The 22,664-nt window shown below is 41.5% G+C and overlaps 1 protein-coding gene across 2 annotated transcripts in view; it reads right to left on the minus strand.

Moving 5' to 3' along the window:
• Positions 1–22,664, minus strand: part of SAAL1 (serum amyloid A like 1) — a 57,604-nt gene that overhangs the window by 3,540 nt on the left and 31,400 nt on the right. Inside the window, exon 13 of one of the 2 annotated variants that reach the window (XM_070274929.1) lies at positions 547–643. The exons of the other annotated variant lie outside the window; for it this stretch is intronic. Within the exon in view, the coding sequence (XP_070131030.1) occupies positions 547–643 (97 nt within the window). The remainder of the gene's footprint in view (positions 1–546; positions 644–22,664) is intronic. 2 annotated transcript variants of the gene reach the window in all.

Below are 22,664 nucleotides of genomic sequence, written 5' to 3' on the forward strand. Positions count from 1 at the left end.
AAATTTATTGATGTATAATTTAACGCAGTAAACTTTACCCTTTTGAGACATTCAGTTCTGAATTTGGGCAAACATATACAGTTGCATAGCCACCAAACACTCATCACCTCAAAAGAGTCACCTTGTCTCAATCCCCTCCCCCCACACTCAACCTCTGACAACCACCAATGTTATTTCTGTCCCTATAGTTTTGCCTATTTCAGAATGTCAATAAATGGAGTCATATGGTATGTATAGGTTTTTGACTCCTGGCACTTAATATGATGCTTTTGAGCTGCATCCATTTTGTTGCATGCATTAGTAATTTGTTCCTTTTCATTGCTGAGTGTGGATGTCCTTTAAAATATAGGACATTTACAGCTTCCACATGCATTTTTTAAATTTTATCTGCATAATTCTGTGAGGTAAATATCATTCTCATTTTACAAATAAGGAATCTCAGGCTTAGGGAGGCTCTATGACCATCTTATGGCACAGGCTAGTAAGCAGAATGAAGACTCAAACAAAAGCATTCTGACTTTAAATTTGGTGTTCTTACTGCAATACCTTGAGGAACACTGGCCAGGTAGAGACCTTTGAGAACCATGCTGGAGTCCAAGATGGCTTTCCTAAAGTTAGGTGTACAGGAGGGCGTGAACCACCTCTGTTAAAGAAGAGAGATGGGGCCAAGTCTTCAGTCAGCTCCTCCCCAAGGAAATCAGTACTGGTTGGGTGCTGGCCCTGAGGTGGAGCGGCCTGAGGAGTTGATCTCACTGACGCCCATCCAAGGTCACCTTGAAGCACTGAGCTGGAACCTTCTCTGAGCCTCTCTGAACACACATAGACCCCACAACCCTGGGGGACTCCAGGCACCTGGGCTTTCCCACTTCTCTGACAGGATTCTAAAATGATTCTGACCCTTCCCAAAACATCTCCAGCATTGCGCCTGGAATCCCACCTATCAATAATTTTCAATGGGCTCAATTATATGATTTAAAAATTCACATACTCTGAGAAGGTTCAGAGAAAGTGTTGTCAGTTGGAGAAAATATATATTTGCCTAATTAGAAGTGTTTAATTGGCTTTCCCCTGCTGCTGTAACAAATTGCCGCAAACTCGGTGATCTAAAGCAACACTAGTTTCGGAGGTCAGAAATCTGAAACGGGTTTCATCGATCTAAAATCAAGGGGTTGAAAGGGCTGTGTTCCTCTTGGAAGCTCCAGGGGAGAATCTGTTCTCCTGCCTTTTCCAGCTTCTATAGGCCACCTGCATTCCTTGGCTCATGATCCCCTTGTTCATCTTCAAAGCAAGCAATGCAGCATCTTTGAATCTGTCTCTGACTCTCCTCTTCCTCTATCACTTGTAAGGACCTTTGTGATTACTTTGTGCCTACCCAAATAATTCAGGTTAACCTCCCCATCTCAAAATCCCTAATCACATCTACAAAGTCCCTTCTGCAATGTAAGATAACATATTCACAGAATCCAGAGATTAGGACATGGGCATCTTTGTACCAAAATTAGAAGCTTTGGGTGGTAACCCAGATAGGAAATGGTCTTTTTCCTTATGTTTGTCCTATCATCTTGATCTGTGGAATCTATGGCAAAGGAGTGTTCTGACCCTGAGATGTGCCTTTTGAGAAATTAAAAGTTCTGGCTCCAAGGATGGTAAAGAAGGACACCGCAGTGCACTCCTCACATCTTCAGCAGAGCATACTTGAGAGGGGACACATCCCAATCTCCAGTTTCTCACTTGCTAAGATGGCGGGGCGGTACCTCTGGATTGGTCCTCTTTGATCTTCTTTGCCAGTTCCTCCTTCTCTCTCCTGCAGATATTCAGGGTTTCTCTGGGCAAGGACCTAGGTCCTCTTCTCTGCTCAGTCTATTCCTTCTTCCTTCCAATGTCATCCCCTCTCATGTCAAGGATATGCCAACAACTCCAAAATGTATATTTCAAGCTCAAACCTCCCTTTTAAACTCCAGACATTTATATCCAATAATTTATCTTATATCTCCACTAACATGACACATTAGTGCCTTACCATATTCAAAAGTGAACTTGGAAAAATAACAAATGTTGGCAAGGACGTGGAGAAATTTGAACCCTTATACATTCATTGCTGGTGGGAATATAAAATGGGTCAGCCACTATGGAAAACAGTTTGACAGTTCCTCACAAAGTTAAACAGAGAATTAACTACGACCCGGCAATTCCACTCCTAGGTAAATACCCAAAAGAACTGCAAGCAGGTATTCAAACAAATCCTTATACACAAATGTTCATAGCAGCCCTAATCACAATAGTCAAAAGGTGAAAACAACCCACATATCCATCAATGGGTGAATGGATAAACAATATGGTATTCCATACAATGGAATATTATTCAGCCATAAAAAAGAATGAAGCACTAATATATGCTGCGACTTGGATGAACCTGGAAAACATTATGCTACATGAAAGAAGCCAGGCACAAAAGGTCACATATTGTATTATTCAGTTTATATGAAATATCCAGAATAGGTAAATCCATAGAAACAGAACGCAGGGTGGTGGTTGCCAAGGGCAGTCTGTTGCCGGTTCGGGGTGAGAGAACGAGGAGTAACAGCTTAATAGGCACGGGGTTTATTTTGGAATGATGGAAATGTTTTGGAGCGAGATAGAGGTAGTGGTTGCACAACACTGTGAGTGTATTAAACACCACTAAACTGCTCACTTAAAAATGGTTAATTTTCTATTAGGTGAATTTCACCTCAATAAAAAAAGTGAACTGGAGCTCCCTGCCCTCCAAGTCCTCCCTCCTTCCTGCATGTGCTTGTCTCTCATCGCCTTCATCCCGTACTTTAGCAGATTTGGAATCTTCTGCCTCCAAAATACGCTTGATTTCATCCTCTCCTCTCCACCTCCTCTGTCCCCATGCTAGCTGAGCCTCCATCTCCTCTCTGAAACGTAGCTATCATCTCCTCACTGGTTTCCCTTTTCTCCACCCCAGCCCCTCCTCTTATCCATTCTCATTTTTAAAACATGCCAAAACCTACTGTGCAGTCTACACAATTTTGCCACACTTCGCAAATGCAAACACGATCGTGTCACTACTCTGATAACCATAAAATGGCTTCCCATTATTAACAGGATGAAGTTTAAAATCTTTCCCACAATCTGAAAGGCCCCAAATCTGGCTCCTATGCACCTGGCCTCTTATCCCTTCACTCTCCCATTCTTCACTGCAGTCCGGCCCTTGCCTTGGGTTCCAGTCCTCAAATCGAAGCTCCCTCCCACCTCAGGACCTTCCCACATGCTTGGACCGGAAGCTCTCCACCCTACACACCCCAACCCCTGCCTTGTCACCTGATTAACTTTTCTCATCCTTTAGGCTTTCACTTAAGGATCAATTCCTTCCCTGAAACAAGATGACCCCCTGTCTATACCAGGTTCCCCTTTGCCCCCTTCTCACATCCTGTCCTTTTGCTTTAGAGCACTTTTAACAACTGCTATTATACAGTTCTTTGTGTGACTATCTGTTTACTAATATTCCCCACAGGAAAGAATTGTGTCTGTTTTTTCTTTAACTTGTTTTGCTGTTAAATCTCCATCGGCTATCCCAGCGCCTGGCACATCTGTTCAATTAGTAACAACTGAATGATAGAACCTACGTTGAAATGTGTGCATACATGCATTCAGCCTGGCATTTCTGTAGAACTGATTCCCAGATGTGCAATACGGCCAGATTGCCTTCTGAAAAGATTAGACCCACTTACAGTCCTCTCTCAAGAATATAAAGAACACCCTCATCCTAACCAAAATTGGATGTTATTCACCTTAATTTCTGATAATCTGAACAGCAAAAACAGGTATATAATTTTTAATTAGCATTTTTTCTAAAATTATTAGCAGAGCTGAGCATCTTTTCAGACATTTGTTCACATGTGAATTTCTTATGTCACTGCTCATTTTTCACAGGTTATTTTTTCTCATTGATAAGTAGGAGCTCTCTAGATATTACGGACACTAACCGTTATATGCATGGCTGCCATCTAAACCTTTCATTTGTCTTTAACTTCCTTTAACATGTCTTGTACCTTACTATTTTTTCTGTTTTTACAAAAAGTCAAATCAATATTTTATGCTGGAGTTTAGAGAGGTCCCCAAATCACACACTTCTCCCCTCTCCCAGTTCTAAGGTGGAGACTGGTTGTGGCGGTGGGTGTGGGGCGAGGAGTAAGGGTGGAAGCAGGGAGATTCACTGGAAGGCGATGGAAGGAGTCCAGTTGGGATTTGATGGCGGATACAGGTAGAGCAGAGATGAAGAGAATGGAGTAACAACTGAGGATCAATAGGATCAGTTTATGGCTGAGGTGGGGGGCTGATAAGGGAAACAGGATTTCAAGGATGATTCCTAGGCATCTTACTTGGCAATTGAGTAGATTATGGCTCAGTTTACCAAGATGCAGATGTGGGGAGGGAGAGCAGGGTTGGCAAGGAGGAGAAAATTAGGTCTTGTTTTGGACGTGGTAGGTTTGACATGCCTCCTCGCTATCCAGATGAAGATGTAATGTAGGCATTAAGAAATGAGAATCCAAAATTCAGAAAGATCACAGGCAGAGATATAAATTTAGAAGTCACTGGTATGACGACGATATATTAAATAGTATATAAAATCAGAGGACTAGGTGAAATTTCCTAGGGAGACAATGTATCAAGAGAAAGAAAGAGGGCCAGTACTGGGCCCTAGGGCATGCCAAGGTTCAGAGGTTAAGAAGAGGAGGAACAGGAGCCAGAAAAAGAGGCTGAAGGAACCGACACCAAGGAGGGAGAAAACTCAGAAGAACGTGTTGTCCAGAAGCCAAGAAGAGAAAGCATTACAAGAAGGAAGGAACTGTCTGTTGCCTTTACTGCTACTTCAAGTTGAGGAAAGAAATGGAACCGCTGGATTCAGCAACAGGGAAGTCACTGGGATCCTTGACAAGAAGAATGTCCGTGGTAGGGGCAGAGGGAATCTAGTGTACCTGAATAGAGGCAAGAGTAGGTCACAGAGATTACGTCAGCTCTTTCAGAAGCAGCTTTGTTGTAAAACCGAGCAAAAAATGTGGTAGCAGCTGGAGGGGAATGTGGGGAACACGGAGGGATTTCTGTTCTTTTAAGATAAGAGATACTAGAGAAAGAAGGATCCAATAGGGCAGAAGAAATGGATGGCATAGGAAAGTGGGAGAGTAATTGTAGGAGTGAAGTCCATCCTCCTGATCTCACTAGTTCTACAAGGTCAGCCAGGTGGGTCTCTTGACTTCCTAGGTACAGAATCATATTTCCTGAAAAGGCACCTGGAAAAAAATAATAGCACTTTTCAAATAAGTGATCACCATAAAAGTCAGGATATCGGTTTGTTTTGGGGGAAGGCAGGAGTTATGACTGAGAGGGGGCTACAAAGGGGCTTCCAGGTGACCAACTTTTATTTCTTGAGCTGGGTGATGGATAGAAGAGTATTTACTTTTTAATAATTCAATTACATGCACATTTGTTTCATGCAGTTTTCCGTTTGTGTTTTATTTGACAAGAAAAAAATTAATGAAAAATAAACTATGAAAACAATAGTATTTTTTATCCTTTCTTTTTAATATTTATACTTTATATCTACTCGTTTTCATCCTATTGTACTAGGTAGGGCTGTCAGAATAATGCTCAATAATAATACCTTGTTTTGTTGCATACTTTAATGGGAATGTTTCCAATGTTTCAATTAAGAATCATATCTGCTATAGGTATCACGTTAATGGAATTTTCTTCTATTTCAGACTATGAAGGAGTTTTTCTCAGGAATAGATGTTAAATTTTATCAAATGAATTGTTGGCATTTACTGAAATGATCACATAGCTCTTCTTTTTAAAAAATCAATGAATGCAGTGAATTACATTTAAAAATTTCCTAATGTTAAACCATCCTTGCATTCATAAGATAAACTCACCCTGATCATGACGGATTTTTAAAATATATTTTTATATATCTTTTAATATGGTGCTGAATTTATTTGCTGATATGTTGTCTAGAAGTTTTGCATCCATATTAATAGGTGATAGTTTTCTTTGTGTGTGTGACTGCTCTTATCTGGTTTTGTTATCTCTGCAGAATTTGGAAAATTTCCCACAATTTTCTGTTGCCTTGAGGTAGAGATGGGGGTAGTTCTTTTATTACCATTTCAAGGTGAATATTAGCCTTTTAAGTTTTCTGCCTCTTTGTGGGTCAACATTATTTTCCTAGAAAATTATCCATTATTTAATGATTTCTATGTGGTTATACTCTTTTGGTTTTCCCCCTTCAAAAAAATATTTTTGCTTTATTACACTAGAGTCAGAGAATGTGCCTGTATGGTTTCTAGTTAGGGAAATTTATTAGGATGTTCTTTGTGGCTCATCACATTAGTTATGAATATTCCATTAAATTTGAAAAGAATGTGAAAGTTATTATGTTAACACAAAAGATTTATTTCTCTCGCACTGGGTGACTCTCCAGGGCAGCTCCTCTCCCTATGATTCTCTGTGTGGTTACTCAGGATTTAGGCTACTGCTATCCTGTGGTTGTGCCATCTCAATCTACGGCTGTCACCAAAAGAGAAAAGAGAGTTTTGAGGTGGCATGCCAGTTCTTAAATGCTTTGGCCCAGAAACAACAAGTGCCATTTCTGCTCTTCTTTCATTGGCTATAACTAATCACACTGCCCCTCCTCACTGCAAGAGAGCTGCCGGGTATGGTCTTCCCAAAAGCCAGGAAGAAGTTAAGAACCATATATGGAAAGCCCAAATATTCTTTACTGTGGGGTACAAAGGTCTATATATGTGCTCATTTGAGCACAGGAGCCAAGAGCATGGACTGTGGAGCCCAGTGCAGTCCCATCATTTACTGAGCTGTGTGACCCAGGGCAAGTCAAACTCTTGCATGCCTCGGTTTCTCTATATGGAAAATGAGGATAATAGCACAGTTGTCTCAAAGGATTGTTAGGAGGATTAAATGAGTTCACATCTGTAAAGTATTTAGAATAATTCCTGGCACATACTAAGTACTAGATTTGAGAGATAAATAAGTAAGAGAAATATATAAAATCAACACTGTAAAATACTGTTATTCACATCCTCTATGAATTTACTAATTTTTTTAACTTGATCTGTCCATTTCTGTGAGGTGAGTTGAAGTTTCCTACAAGAAAAAAAAAATCTTTGTGTACTTTTAACAAAATTTGCATTATATGTTTGGTTGTTCTATGGTTTGGTATAGTTATGTTTACGTTTAAGTTACATCTTATTGATTAATTGTATCACTTATAATTATAAAACAGCCGAAGTGTCCCTTTAACTTTTTTTGCCTTGAATTCTATTCTTAGTTTTTCAATTCCTGCTTCCTATTTTATCACTTAGCTAGTTTTTGTTTATCCAGCCGTTTAGTGTGTGCTGTTCTGTCAGGTGTTTCTCCTGTAAAGAGCATAAAACTTGATTTTGTCTCAACATAAAAATCTTTACCTTTTAATAATGGGATTCAGCACATTCATATCATGGGTATATTTAGCCTCAAAATGCATTTTTACTTCTTTTCCTTTCCCAACCTGACTTTTGCTGGATTGATAAAATTTTCCTTGGTCCTTTTTTTTTTTTTAAATCTAGTAGTTTAGAAATTCCACATCTTTTTCCTATTTCAATAGTGATTATATTTGAACGCTTAACAAACATACTTAAATATACACACTTCTATCAACACCAAGATTCATCAGTATCTATAACTTCTCTCCTTAACAATACAGGGAGTTTAGAACACTCTTGCTTCTCTTTTCCCCTGCCCACTCTATCCTAAACCTCCTAATGTCTCATTCATTCATTCCACAAATCTTTACTGAGCCTCAACTATGTGTTGAAATTATCTGGAATTTTATTTATAAATTGTTAGTGCATTAACATTTAACAATCGCATCAAATGTCACATTAACATTATCAGCGATTACTTGATTTTGAGTTTTCCTGGTTTACTGGTTCGTTGCTCGTAGAGGACATTACTGTCCTGGATGCTCTGCATCTATTCCCTCTTCTTCTGTTAAGAGAACCCTAGTTTTCCTCTGCAGACTCACTCCTGACTCCCAGTCCCAATCCAATTGCTTTAGGTGGACCTGATTCTATGCCCTCCCCACCCAGTTCTAAGGTGGTCACATGACTCTGGACTGGCCTATCAGAGGATTAGAAGCCTTTAGCCAGATTAATTGGTTCAATGATGGTCATATGGCCCAAACTGGGCCAATGAGAATCAAGCCCAAGACTTGTTTACAATTTAGAAGAAGAGATATTTTCTTATCCTTAACCTTGGAGGATAAAAGCCCACAGCTAATGGAAGTTGTCCAGCAAAGAAGACTTATTGAGGGTGATGCCAACATGGAGAAGAGCACTACTGGAAGATAAAGAGAAACTAGGACCTAATGACAGTGTTTGAACATCTGGAACCAGTCATACCTGAAGTTTGATCCTTTTTTTTTAATTAAACCAAAGGGTTCTGACCCATAAGTTACTGTTTCTTCTATGCTATGAATTCATTTTTAGTTTTCTTGAAGTAAATCCTTGAATAATTTTTTTTTCAGAAAGATCGCATCGCTATAATACTTTCGGAATACTCATTCGGTTCCAATTCTGGAAACTTGCTGTCTTTGTCATTTCATGTGGAAAACAAGTAAAACTAATACAGTATTTCATATGATGGCAATTCAATGTTAGGTAAGAAAATGGGCTTTTTAGTCAGACAAACTGAGTCAAATTCCAACTCTTCCACTGACTATCTATGTGATCACTGACATATTTCTTAACCTCTCTGAACCTTTCTTCATCCAGAAGACAGAGGTGATATTACCTCCCTTGTGAGACTGTTGTATTAGTAAGATTGGGTATGGAGATCCCCTAGATCAGGCCGCAGCGTACAAGAAGCACTCAGTGATTGCAAGTTTCCTTTCACTTCCCTTTCCCGAGGCGTTTCCAGAAAGCAGTAAAGTAGAATATCACCATGGACAACACCACTTATTTTAACACGCGTTTTAACCCCAAATCCTTATACAAACACCTCATCAAAGTTTGAAAAGTAACACTAGCATGCATGATCTGCACGATTATTTCTAAAAAGTTGTAGACCCAAGATGTTATACTCCTAAGATAGGAAAAGATATGTTGAGTTTTTAGTGTTGAGTTATTAATAATATATTAAATGTGGGCGTGTATTGTATGGAACATATGGAGAACAGCTTTTCTTTTTTGTGCAGTAAGACTGAAGCAAAGTGTGGCCTGACCTCACAGAATGTGCGCCTCAGGAAGAGCCGTTCTCTGCAAAGCTATCCTGAGGCTCCCTATGGGGGTTTCATTTCAATACCGTGTTATACACAAACTGAGGCTCTAAAATGCAGACTTTCTACTTGCCCTGTGACTGGAGACTTACGTACGTAAAAGGAAGAATTGTTTTGGATATCACAATGTGATTTATATGTATGGTTAAGAAAAAATTCTTTCAGGGGAGAAAAAAAGTCCTTTCAGGAAAAAAAAATAGGTCCAAAGTAAAAGTTGTGTTTATATCAGGAGCATGATGTTCGTGTGCATGTGGGAAACTGTTTTTTTTCCCTCTAATAACAAACCCTTAAATTTATATGGTGTTTTACATTTTACAAAGTACTTTTATTTATATTGTTTACTTTGGTCCTTAAAGTAACTGAGACTCAGAATGGTTCGGTGACTTATCTAAAGTTGCACAGCCTGTAAGTGGCATACAAAGAACTTGAAACCACCTGTTCTGTCTCTCAGCTCTGCGTCGTTCTACTCATCATGCTACCACTTCCAAGAGGAAACCTGGTTTGAACTCCAGTCAATGACTATGTGTTCACTTTAGATGTTATCTAATTGAAGGGGATCTCTGAAACAAGCTACAACCATCCTCCAGAGGCCACACCCCAGTGGGAATGCTCCCTGAGCTTCCCCCCTCTACGGCGCTGTCATTATTTGTTTCCTCATCTCTCTCTTTCACCACAAACTCCTTGAGGGTGAGAACTGTGCCTTTCATCTCTGTAGCCCAGGATCAGCACAGCGCCTCTTACTGAGAAGATGCTCAGTAAATTACTACCCGATACATGTTTGCAGAAAAGGAATGAATGAATACAGAAATGAGCAAGTCCATGGGGGAGAAATGAAAGATGTGATAATAAAACAAAATTCTCTCTGTAACCCTTAGTCAGAAAGGTCAAATCTCCATGTCTGTATCTGAGTATGAAACAGAGGCTGTTTCTACAAGACCTCCGATGTTAGAGGCCATATGGGATTCTATCCATGTTCAAATGGAAAGTAATTTGATGAGGCAAAAGGATGAAGGAGAGAGATCAGGCCAGGACATAATCTCTTGAGTTTTCAAGATCCAAGTCTACTAAATCTCCCTCCAAAAAGCACAGTAATCTTCACAACGTGACGCCTTCAGTGAGCACTCATCTCCCATAATGCCCGAAGGGCTTCCCGGGCCAAGCTGTGTCCAAGTCTGTTCACACACAGCTTTATGCAAGTTTCAATCCAAATCTGCTTCAATTCTCAATTTCATTTTCAAAAGTTACCAAGGGAAACTCTGTCATTTGAACATCTTTGCTTCAGCACATAACTCCAAGAAATGTTGCCTTGTAGTCATTTGAAACACATGGAGCAAAGCAGCCCACTTAGTGTGGGTCATGACCAACCCTCCTGTTTGCTGTGCATTATAGCTTGCCTATAGTCCCACAGCAAGTGACAGAGGGGGACTAGAATCCAAGGCCTCACTTATCCCAGGGAATGTCTCACACAGAATTTTAAAAAATGGACTAAGGAAGCAAAAGGATCTCTTTCTTTTTAGTTTCTTCAGGTTCTTAGACTTCGGGGACTTTGGGTTCTAAGTTATACCTCCTAGGCCATTATTAAGAGATAATTAGGAAAGCACCCTACACCATCGGGAAGAGCCAAGACATTCTAAATCAAGGTAGCATGACTGACATAAGACAGTGCCAATGGTGCCCCCTTGAGTTGTGCAATACAGCACTCCTGCTCAAGATGATGCAGCAAACAGTGATAAAACGCCACTAACCACAGAAAAACAGAGTTCTGAATCATTAGGAAGTGCTGGCTATTCAGATTTCTAGGCTGAGGGAGACCATCTTACAGCATGACAAACAACTGCGCTTGGAGAAGGGGCCCCACTGCTTGGGCGCACGTGGTTTCCCCGAATGTCTGACGTCTTAATGTTTGCTTTGTACTGTTCAAAGAGGCAATATCACCCTTCTCATTCAGTACAACCGGTCATTTCTCCTACAAGGCAAACAGCATGTGCTGGGGCTGTGGAAAGCAAAGCCCTTTGTCTAATTAACGAGCTCTGAGGCTTTTATGAAAGAGTAGCACTGTGTCTACAGCAGGGAAAATGAGCAAACTTGCCGGTCAACCTCCCTTCTCCTCTGCAGCTCCAAATGAGCTCAACGCAGTATGGCCGAGCTTTCACAGGCAGTGGGAAGAGGCTGAAAGAACCTGAATGCGACCACCTGGAAGAGTCAAGAGAAGATAATGCACCCTGCGGAGAGACAAGGAGTGCGACTCCTGCAGTTCCAAAAGGATCGAAAGGAGAAATGGTCCTTTCATCTTTGGGAAAATCCAATCTACGTGGCATTAACACCCCGAACCCCACCCCGGAAGAGGTTAGTTGGGGGCACCTTTCCTTAGGTGCCAGATATTAAAAGACTTCACAGGCTCCACTGTGGCAAAAATTCATCACAAAAGCCCCCATCTTTCCCGACAGAGAGAAGCAGCTGTGCCCTGAACCTGCCATGGTCAGCACCAGGGCTCTGGCTTATGCATTATGTAACTTCTGCCCCAGAGGGCAACAAAGCCACTGATAATCAGGTGCAGAAATAACCTGGATGTCACCTCCCAAGTAGGTGTTTGATACACGGAAAGGGCCAAGAGGACTCCCAACAAAGCATGGCCAGGAAAAGGAAGCCTCAGGAACCCAGGAGTAGCCTTTGTATTCTGTAGATGATAGGAGTAAACACAGCTCACAGCTTGGCCACTTAGCAAGTTCAGGGCCACTTCAAAACACTAAGCGCCTCTCGTCAGCTCCTACACAGTGAGCTGCTCCATTCTTTCCTCTTCAGGCTGTGTTCATGCTCATCCGATTGAGACTCATGGAGACACACTCCCAGGTGTGCACCTGGCCACAGAGAAAAAAGAGGAAGTTCCACACGTGGCCATCCTGTCTGCCAAGAAGCCCACATGTGCAGCAGAAATGGTTATTGTTTGCCTCTGTAATAAAATCAGTGAGTAAATCTTGTAGAGCCTTAAATCAGCCTCATAAGCATCACCAGGCAACTCCTCCAGGAAAGGTCGGGGGATGGTGAGGTACAGAACTCCAGGACACAGAAAAGGACCAGTGTGTCTCTAGCAAAGGCCTTGCACCGTTAGTGCTATAAACTTCGTGCTGACCGTGAAATCCAATCAGTATATTGCAAAACCCATTAAAACCACAGAGCCCCACCACTTGTAGCAACCAATTCGTCCTCTCCAAAGTGGAGTTCTTCTGAAAGCACTGCAAAAATCACCACCAAGGTCAGGGGCCAAAGAAAAAGAGGGACGAGCGCACAAAAAGCGGCATCTGTTGCTTGTCACGGTTTAGCTTTCACGTGGTGGTAGCAGCATAAAAGGACTGTTAATCCACATCTTTCAGCCAAATTACACTTCTGAAAAGCTCCTGCCGGCTAAGTAACCTGCTGATTGGACTAAGACTGCCTCAAGGACAGAGAAGGTCAGATCCAGGTTTTGCGCGACCGGAAGCTCATTCAATTTGGGGGCCCTGTTCAAGAAAAAGAATACAAAACTTCAAATTTGAAATTGCTGGGCACCCCGCCCCCAGGACCTTTGGAAGAGACCTGAGCAAACGAGAGGCCCTTAATGCAGTGGTCCCCCAACTTTGCTGAGCGTTAGAGCCACTTGGGGAGCTTTAAAAATCCTGATTCCCAGTTTGCACCCCATACCAATTAAATCAGAATGTCTAGGGTGGGAGCCAGGCGTCAGTATTTTTTAAAGATTCTCAGATGGTTCCTATGTGCGTTAAAGTCTGGGAATCACTGCTTTAAGCTTAAGCTTTATTAGCTTCAGGTAAATCTGTTTCTGGACAGGGAGCCCAGTTTTCATTCATTTATTTAACTAACATTTACAGAACAACTGCCATCTTCCAAGCACTGTCTCCCGAGCACTTAGCACTGTGCCTGACATGTAGCTGGTCATCAGTGAATGCTTGTTGACTACAGAAGTGAACACTAGTTAGGCAGTCTCTTCTGTTTCACACTGGAGACAGGTTGTAAACTAGATTTACAGTTTATCTTTCCCTCTAGATGTGTCAGCTTTTAAGGAAACCCTCTGGGCTTACCCCCAGGGAAAGATGCTTCATGGCACACACATTAAGTGGTCCCTATGGATACTCGATACAAAAGAAGTCAGTCAGCAAACCTCCTGAAATGTGATGAAATCTCTTTCGCATCTATTGTCCTCCTCTTTGTTTTCTTGGAAAAGAATCTATGTGGAAGAGTATAGAGTACACCTGACTGTAGAAATTCTGAAAGAAGTCTGTAAGGATTCTCTTATCTGCTAAAACTGGCAACTCCACCTCATCCAACTCTTTTCCCATGTTACAGGGTCTCAAGATTCAACTCACACTACTACTCAGATGTGGAGAGAGAAGGTAAGCTTCAGTTTGCCCATAACAAATCTGGTATTTGTCTGGAGGCCCCATCTGTTAGTAACAGAAGCAGCAATAAACCAAAGACCCAATTCATTTTAAATTTACTCTGGTCCAACAATTTAAATAGACCCTTCAAGAATTTCCCAGTCTTTAATTAAAAAAAAAAATGGTTTAAAAGGTTTAGTGTCTTAGATAGCTTCCTCCTAAGATGGTATTGAGGTGTACAGACGGGTGTAACTATGAGACTTCATGGCGGATGTGATGAGGATTATGTTCTTTCCATCTCTGAACTCTTGGCTTCCAGAGTGCTGGTCACTTCATTGTCGTTTGCGTCCTATGGCTCACATGAATTCAGGGTTTCGTCTCTTTGGGCTGGGGTCAGGCTCCGCAGCACTCCCTGAGTGACTAGGCCTCATCTCCGCTCCCACTGGCAACAAACCCTGGAGTCTCCTATACACACATCATTCCTCCAGCCTCCTGGGCCAGGGCCTTCCCTCCGCTCGGCCTCTGCTGAGGCATCATCTTGCCCAGCTATGGCAGGCCTGTTGGCACGTCCAGCAGCTCTCAATTCAGCATTGATATTTCATGGGAAATTCAGGCAGTTTGAGAAGGTAAAACTCAGAGCCTCCCTCTGCAGGTGGGATATGGCTAAGCACGAGGCTGGAACGGAGCAGCCCGAGAAGCGATCTCCTTGAGAGGTCCCACAAGAGGAGCAGGGCAAGCATTTATCTGCTGTCCTTAATTTTTACTGAGGGCAGCAGTGGTGGAAGGGCACTTGCTGCTGGGCCCACATATAAACTGTAGGGAGATATCCACCTACAAAAAGCTCTCTCTCTCTCATGGTCATGTAAGCCTCAAGAGAGCCCCAAATCTCCAACTAGCACGGAACGTGCAGGACTGAAAGTTCATCGCTTCAAGGGAAGTGACATGGATCTTGACTTTCAGAACTGATGAAATGCACAGCTAGTATTAACTAGCTGCCTGTTTTCCTCCTATCTTGAATAGTCACATTCTTAGTCCCACTAACTGAGCAAAGTGCTTAACACACAGCAAATTGAACACATCACAACACACTTTGTGGCATGAATGAATGCATGAGAAGTGCCCATCTACAATTCACAGCTTCTCTCTGACTGGTTCAATAAACTTCAACAAAGTGCTTACTGATCACATACTGGAAATTTATCTCTGATTAAAGATATGACAAGAAACCTGCACTCTCTTAACGTCCCAATTCTTCCAGGGAGGATGAAGTCCTCTGCCCACTGAAACCCTCCAATGCTCAACGGCAGCACTACAGAAATCAGCACTAGCATCTAGGGTGAGAGAACTGGTCAAGACAGATGGTAGGAGCTTAAAATAACTGAGCTCAAATTTCAGAGCCAGAAAAGAAAGAAAAGATTTTAACCAAAGTATTTCCAAAACTCCAGGATGTGGCAAATAAGCTGATGGCAGCTCCCCTGTAGTAGGAGACCAGTTTAATTCATCTGATGACAAGCACATCAGCTATAAATCCCTTTTTTGCTCCCTCTGCACTTATTTCCAGGATCAGATGCTCACAGCTTCACAGGACAACCCTCCATGTATATCCTGGGTCCACCGCCCAGTGTTTCTGTTCTGTTTGGAATTATTAAGGCAGAGCTGTACCCTTCTTGTGCCTACCTCCTTCCCACTGTCCAATTCTAGTTCTTTATATTCAGAATTGTGAAAGAAAATAAACATGTCGGCTCCTACTGGCAACAAACCCTTGAATGTCTTTCTCATCACTTCTCCAGATGAGAGGCTTCGGGGGGAGACAGGAGAGGATGAATTTTTTTTTTTTTTCAATTAATTTCCATTTCTTTCAAGTCTGAGTAACCTCTGGGCACAGAGCAACCAGGATGATATAATTATGGAAATATTAATCTCTCCATCAAAGGAGAGCCAACTCATGGTTACGGAGCTGTTGGCACGTTCCTCCAAAGGGCATCTGCAGCAAGGTCCTCCCGGTGTCCTTCAGGGTCATAAGTGCTCAGGGTACAACCTGAGGCAACATCCAAAAGGATAAAATAATCCTTGAGTGTTTCATGATTTGTTCTGAAAAACTGTGTTTTCCTACAATTGCTCTAAAGAAACAGCCAACCCACATTAAAACATGTCCAAATAGAAGGAAAGAGAAGAATCTACTAAGATTTTCAGATTACTCAAGGCTCATCTGAAAATGTGCAATTTGGATCCTTAAAGACCATTCAGATACTACTCGATGTAGGCAACAAGCAAAGGGGTGCATTTGGAGCAAGACGTCTCCGAATTGCTTTAAATACTGGTCATTATAATCATACAAATTGAAATAACTTCTAGAAATTATCTAGGACAAACACGACAGTTATCTGGTTTGTCCAAACCTAAAACAAACATAAAAAGAAATTAGAGAATTCAACTTAGGGACTTCGTTCCAGGGTGCCATTAGCAGATTTTTTTTTTTTGTCCCAATGGTGACAGAGCAGAGACTTTTCCGTGATGAGAGAGGTCAAGGACTTAAAGCTTCCTCCGGGAGAAGTACTTGCCGCTTGGCCAAGTGAATGCTTGTGCCTGGGTACAGGTAGGAAAAGTCCAACCAACCGTACTTCGAAGACAGCATGAATTTTATGGATTTATAAATGCCACCAGCCTTCCCAAATACAGTCCCAAAGGAACTGAATTTCTAGAGATGCCAAATTCCTCAGATGGTGTGGGGTCGATTACATGATCCTATGTTGATTGACTTATAACAAAGCACTGAACGTGCATTCTCTTGAATTGTGAACTATGATAAATATACATTCCCCACCCATTTGCCATGATTTCCATGTACACTCCCTCCTGGAACAAAGCCCATACTTCAGGAAGTCAAACTCCTCCAGGAGAATACAGAAAGCCTCTTCGTCCTTCCTTCCCACCATCCCATTGTTGAAATCTGCGTGCACAAGAGGCCTGAATGAGCAGAGAAGTGTCAGTCCTATCAAGGAACTGTTCCTAAAACGTTTCAATTGCTCATGTAATCATATAAACCTTGGACGGTAAGGGGGAAAACCCATAAAACTCATTATAAACAGATTCCATGATGTCAAAGGAAAAACAGCTGGAGAAGGAGTTTAATAAGCAGCCTTCTTTTATTACAATAGGCTTGACGTCATTATTTATTATTTCCAACACTAAAACACAGAGCCATGCGCTACATCGACCAGGATGAAAAGGATCTGTGGACTTTCCTGAGTATTTTAATATCCTCTTATTGACAATAGATAGAAGATCTGAACAAGGACTGGGAACAGGAAATGATTTTAGTGATTTCATTACAGTAATGGGGAAAAGCATTTCCAGGGGCAGCGTTCGGCAGATGGTCTGGTAAGGCTTCAACTTCTAAACAGCCTGCAGGTCAACAAGTCCAATATTGATACAAGCTCAGTATATAACTAATGAGGTGTCCTAGTGAGCAGAAAAGTTTTTATAAATATATGCTGTAGCCTTAGCAGTGGAACACAGGCAGCTGGTGTTGAAAACTAATTAAAAACCATTTCACAAGGAAAGGCATTTAGAGGCAGCAAGACACAGTAAGACTGCAGTCAAAGAGGTCTTGATGCTCCAGGACAAATCATATTTGTAATGAAGTGTCGAGTACGGGATATATTCACTTAATTTATCTTTTGTGGAAAATAAACGTGGTTGTGGGATTTTCAAATTTTTGTGATTTTCCAGATACCATTCAAGAAAATCTAAAAAGCTTTGTAACATATTTTGAAATCATGAAGTGTGGTGCCTCCAGCTTTGCTCTTTTAGCTCAAAATTGCTTTGCCTATCCAGTCTTTTGTGGTTCTATCTGTATTTTAGTATTGTTTCCTTCTATTTCTGTGAAAAATGTCATTGGGATTTTGATAGGGATTGCACTGAATCTGTAGATTATTTGGTGTAGTATGGGTATCTTAACAATATTAATTTTTCCAATTCATGATCAAGGAATGTCTTTCCATTTATTTGTGTCTGCCTTAATTTCTTTTGTCAGCATTCTAGTTTTCAGTGTACAAATCTTTCACCTCCTTGCTTAAGCTTATTGTTAAGTATTTTATTCTTTTTGATGCTATTATAAACGGGATTGTTGTAAAGCAGACATACAGACCAATGGAATCAAAGAGAGAGCCAGAAATAAACCCATACATATATAGTTAACTGATCTTCAACAAAGGTGCCAAGAACATACTATGAAGAAAGGACAGTCTCTTCAATAAATGGTGCTGGGGAAAACTGGCTATCCATGCACAAAAAACGAAATTGGACCCTCATCTCACACCATAAATAAAAATTAACTCAAAACGGATAAAAACATAAATGTATACCTAAAACCACAAAACTCCAGGAAGAAAACATGGGGGAAAAGCTTCTTGACACTGGTCTTGACAATCATTTCTTGGACATGACACCAAGAGTCCAGGGAACAAAAGCAAAACTAGGTAGGTGGGACTATATCAAACTAAAAAGCTTTCACAGAGCGAAGGAAACAACCAACAAAATGAAAAGGCAACTATGGATGGAAGAAAATATTTCCAAATCATGTATCAGATAAAGAGCTAATATCCAAATATATAAGGAGCTCCTGCAAGTCAACAGCAAAAAACCCAAATAACTGGATTGAAAAATTGGCAAAGGAACTAAATAGACACTTCTCCAAAGACATACAAATGGTCAACAGGTATATGAAAATGTGCTCAACATCACTGATCATCAGGGAAACGCAAATCAAAACCAAAATGAGATATCACCTCACACCAGTTAGGATGGCTATTATTAAAAAAACAAAACAAAACAAAGATAAGTGTGGGCAAGGATGTGGCGTAAAGGAGTCTTGTATACTGTTTGTGGGAATGTAAACTGGTGCAGCCACTATGGAAAATAGTATGGAGGTTCCTCAAAAAAATTAAAAATAAAACTCCCATATGATCCAGCAATCTCACTTCTGGGTCCATTTCTGAAGGGACTGAAATCAGGATTTCAAAGAGATATCTGCACGCCCATGTTCACTGCAGCATTATCCACAAACCCAAGACACAGAAGAAACCTAAATGTCCACTGACAGATAGATAAAGAAAATGTGACGTGTGTGTGTATATATATATATATATATATATACACACACACACACACACACACACACACACACACTAGAATATTCTTCAGCCTTAAAAAAGGATGGTGCATCAAAGTACTCTGCTTCCATCAGCTCCATTAACATTCTATTGGCCAAGCTCAAAGTCAAGGGCCAGGGAAGTATACTCCATCCACTGAGAAACCACCCGGGGTGCACAGAGGTGAAGAACTGAGAACAATGATCCAATCTGCTATAGGCCACATGACTTCTTATCTGTCCCTCTCTGCAGACCAGCTTCTTCCTTGGTACCTCTTACACACGACTCTTTAGAAGGTAAGCTCCATTTGGCAAGATTTTGTCTTTGTCCTCTGCAGTATTGTCAGTATGCAGACTCTGGGCTTTTTTCACTGCTATCTTTCTAGTGTTTAGAACAACGCCTCGTACGTAGTAGACAACAAACACGGCTGGCTGCCCCCAGTGTCCTCAGCCTTGAAAGTTACTTGATCTTTAGAGTCCAATGCCCCTGACCCAATGTGATCTGCCCAGCCTGGGTCAGCAATGGATCCCTTCTTCAACCATACACTGTAACCAGAGGAAGAATGTGGGTGGCTCGGGGACAATTCTCAGAGAAGGCGGCATGGATAAGCAGATATCTCAGGTGTCTATTCCACAAGATATATAGGACCCTTCAAGATCTGGTCCATCTCTACCTACAGGGTCCAAGTATAGTATAGGGGTTAAAACAACGTGCTTTGGGGTCAGGCAAGCCTGGATTCAAACCTGGGTCAGCTACTTACTGTCTATGTAACTTTGGCCGAGTTACTTAACCACCTTGAATCTTCATTTCTCCATCTGTTAAATGGTAATTACCTTGTGAGATTACTGCAGAATTAAAGAAGATAATGTATACAAAGATCTCCACAGAGTGCCTGGCACACAGTAACCTCTCAGTAAATGGTGGCCATTTCTACTAGGTATGTAATTCTGGTGTCTACTACACTGTTCTGTGTCCTTAGACAAATTCTGTATCACATTCATTTTCGTTTCAATTTCAGTTGATTATATTAGGGGTGGACACTTAGCCCAAAGTCGCCAATCCACAGGCTGGTCAGTGACCCACAACTGCCTGAGATACAGATCTCCCTTCTAGGTCTGGTCTCAGTGTGGCATGGCCCGTTTCCAGAATTTCACCCCTCACCAGGGCTCTGAGACACAGAGAATTGGGGTAAAGTGAGAATGGCCTAGACCACAATGCTGCTAAGTTATGTAAGTCTTGCAGGCATGGACTTCAAGGGAAAACACAGCTGTTAAAAAAGGGCACTCACACGGGGACAAAAGTCATGGTATAAGTAGTCGTCTAATGTTCCAAACTCTCTGGCTTTGAAAACTAACTAGAAACCAATGGAGGCTCGTTAGCTTTCACATTACAGATGTTCCCTCACTTGTACAAAATTGGATTCAAGCAAATCTGACTTTATGCATATTAATCTGAAGTACATCATGATATTTTGGCAATGCAGACTCTGCATTCCATACAGAGACGCAGAGCAGTCATGCTGATGAACAAACACCATGAGGTGAGAGTGGAAGGCTGGAAGCATCCACCAGGTGGCCTCCCGCTTCCAGTCTTACCTGGTGTCCTTTGGTTGCTGCTTTAGGCCTGGCCTGGCCCTCAGGACTGCATTGGCCCAGGCTCATCTGACTAACCTAGTGAATAAGCACTGGCCACAGGTGGTCTCTAATAATCTGTCCATCTCTAAAATTCTGTGATTCTGCTTCTTTCTCTTAGTTTCCTTTACCCACAAAATACACCATTAAAGATCACCAATAAGAACTTTTGTTAGTAGAAGTACCCCAGTATGGTGCTAAAACATATACGACATCAGTTCCTATCTGGTTACTGGTCACTAACATTCCTCATGACAAGTCTCCTTGTCGAGTCAGCTAAAACAACAAGATGATAATTTTTACATAATTGGTTACATACTGGTGATAATCTTTTCTATCAAGTATTTATGTTGGTTTGAATTGTGTTGAATTCAATAGTTAAATGCTAATACAATAGTTTTTTACTTAGACATAAAAGGAATAAGTATCATTCATAATTAAATTAAGGCTTAAAATTGTGTGTGATTTACTTGCTTTTAAAAAACATTAGGAGGAAACCTCAAACATATACAAAAATAGAAAGAACAGTAGAACAGATTCCCATGTAATCATCTTCCAACTTCAGCAATTCCAATTCTTGGCCAATCTTGTCACCTATTCCCTTAACCCCTTCCTCCCCCTCATCCCAGGCTATTCTGAAGCAAATCTAAGACATCATATTGATGAGGATTTTTAGGCTGCTTAATTTTAAAATGGTTTATGATGAGGATTTTTAGGCTGGTTACTTTTAAAACTGTAGATGAGAAGCAGGCTCCGAGGACTGGAATTTTGCTTGCCCTTTTGAGACATTTGCGTTTGTGAAGGAAGGGGGGATGACCTTGTAGGGACCTGAAATTGGCCACGCCAGGATATGTCTCTTTGGCATCAGGATTGTTTTGGGCTGATTGCTTTCGATAAACTGGGACAGGGAAGGAGGCTCTGGGGAATGGAACTTGCCCTTGTTGGGACACAATTACATTTGTAAGGTAAATCTCTATCTGTAAAAGGTGCCTCCCTCTCTGTACCAGGAAGAAGAGGAGAGATGACCTTATCCCTAGAAACTCTTAATGGGGAAGGCAAGAATTTAAGTTGGTTGCTGTCTGGCAATCTCATGTAACTGATTTAGGGTGGTGGCTTCTGACCTTTACTTAATCCGATTTGATTCTTGTCTAAAAGTCATGGGATCACCCAACAACCAGACCCCACCTGCACTGATACCATTTTAACTTTTTTTCATGTTCTTTCCTTTGTCTTGTAAAGAGATGATTCACATACCCATGCCTTATAAAATTAGCCCTAACCCTCAACTCTGGGCAGCAGCAGGAGCTCTGACTGCCCGTGGGTCCTGTCCCCACGCACCAGCTCTGCCTGCCCATGGGTCCTGTCCCCATGCCAGCGGGGGCAGCAGCAGCTGCTCTGCCTGCCCATGGGCCCTGTCCCCATGCCAGCGGGGGCAGCAGCAGCAGCAGCAGCAGCAGCAGAAACTCTGACTGCCCATGGGTCCTGTCCCCATGCTATTCTACTCTCTAAATAAAAGAGCACTACTGCCAGATCTTAAGAGTCTAAGAAATCTTTCTTTCGACTCCTCGGCTCACCGACCCCGCATCAATATCATTCCACTAGAAACATGACTTTTAATGATGGTTCTTGGATTAGATCTCACCACACAGTAGAAAGAAAAGTACTGGTATGGACTAATTTGAGAGTGGTGTTTACCTGTTTTCTTTCTTAAAACTTCTGCCAGGAGCAGAGAGCAGATGGAATTGCGAAGGGGTAAAAGAGAATATAAGCTCAAGTAGAATACACAGTTCAGTCCTAAACGAATATTGCCTGATTTCTTAAAACATAGGCTACAGATCAGCTTTTAAAAATGCTAGTTAAGACAGGCAAGATAATCTATAAGTGTACTATTCCTTTTCTTCAGTTTACTCAAGTTCACAGTTAGCTCTCAGACACGGCATCACTACAGCCCGTTCCTGCACAACAGAAAGTGGCGTTCAACATTTCATGCATTTAAGATTTTTTGAATCCCAAACAGAGGTTGCTTTTTAATGTCTTAATTAATATGGTTGGTTTCTGCATGTGCCTGACAAATAAAAATGGCAAGTTATAGGATATATTGGAGAATATGAGGAAGCCATTTGGTGTAAACCTAATTCGGCCTGACCTTGTCTTTCCAAAAGGGCCTGACCGAGGCCGT

Source organism: Equus caballus, chromosome 7 (assembly GCF_041296265.1).
Source record: "Equus caballus isolate H_3958 breed thoroughbred chromosome 7, TB-T2T, whole genome shotgun sequence".
In the NCBI taxonomy this organism is placed as follows: Eukaryota; Metazoa; Chordata; class Mammalia; order Perissodactyla; family Equidae; genus Equus; species Equus caballus.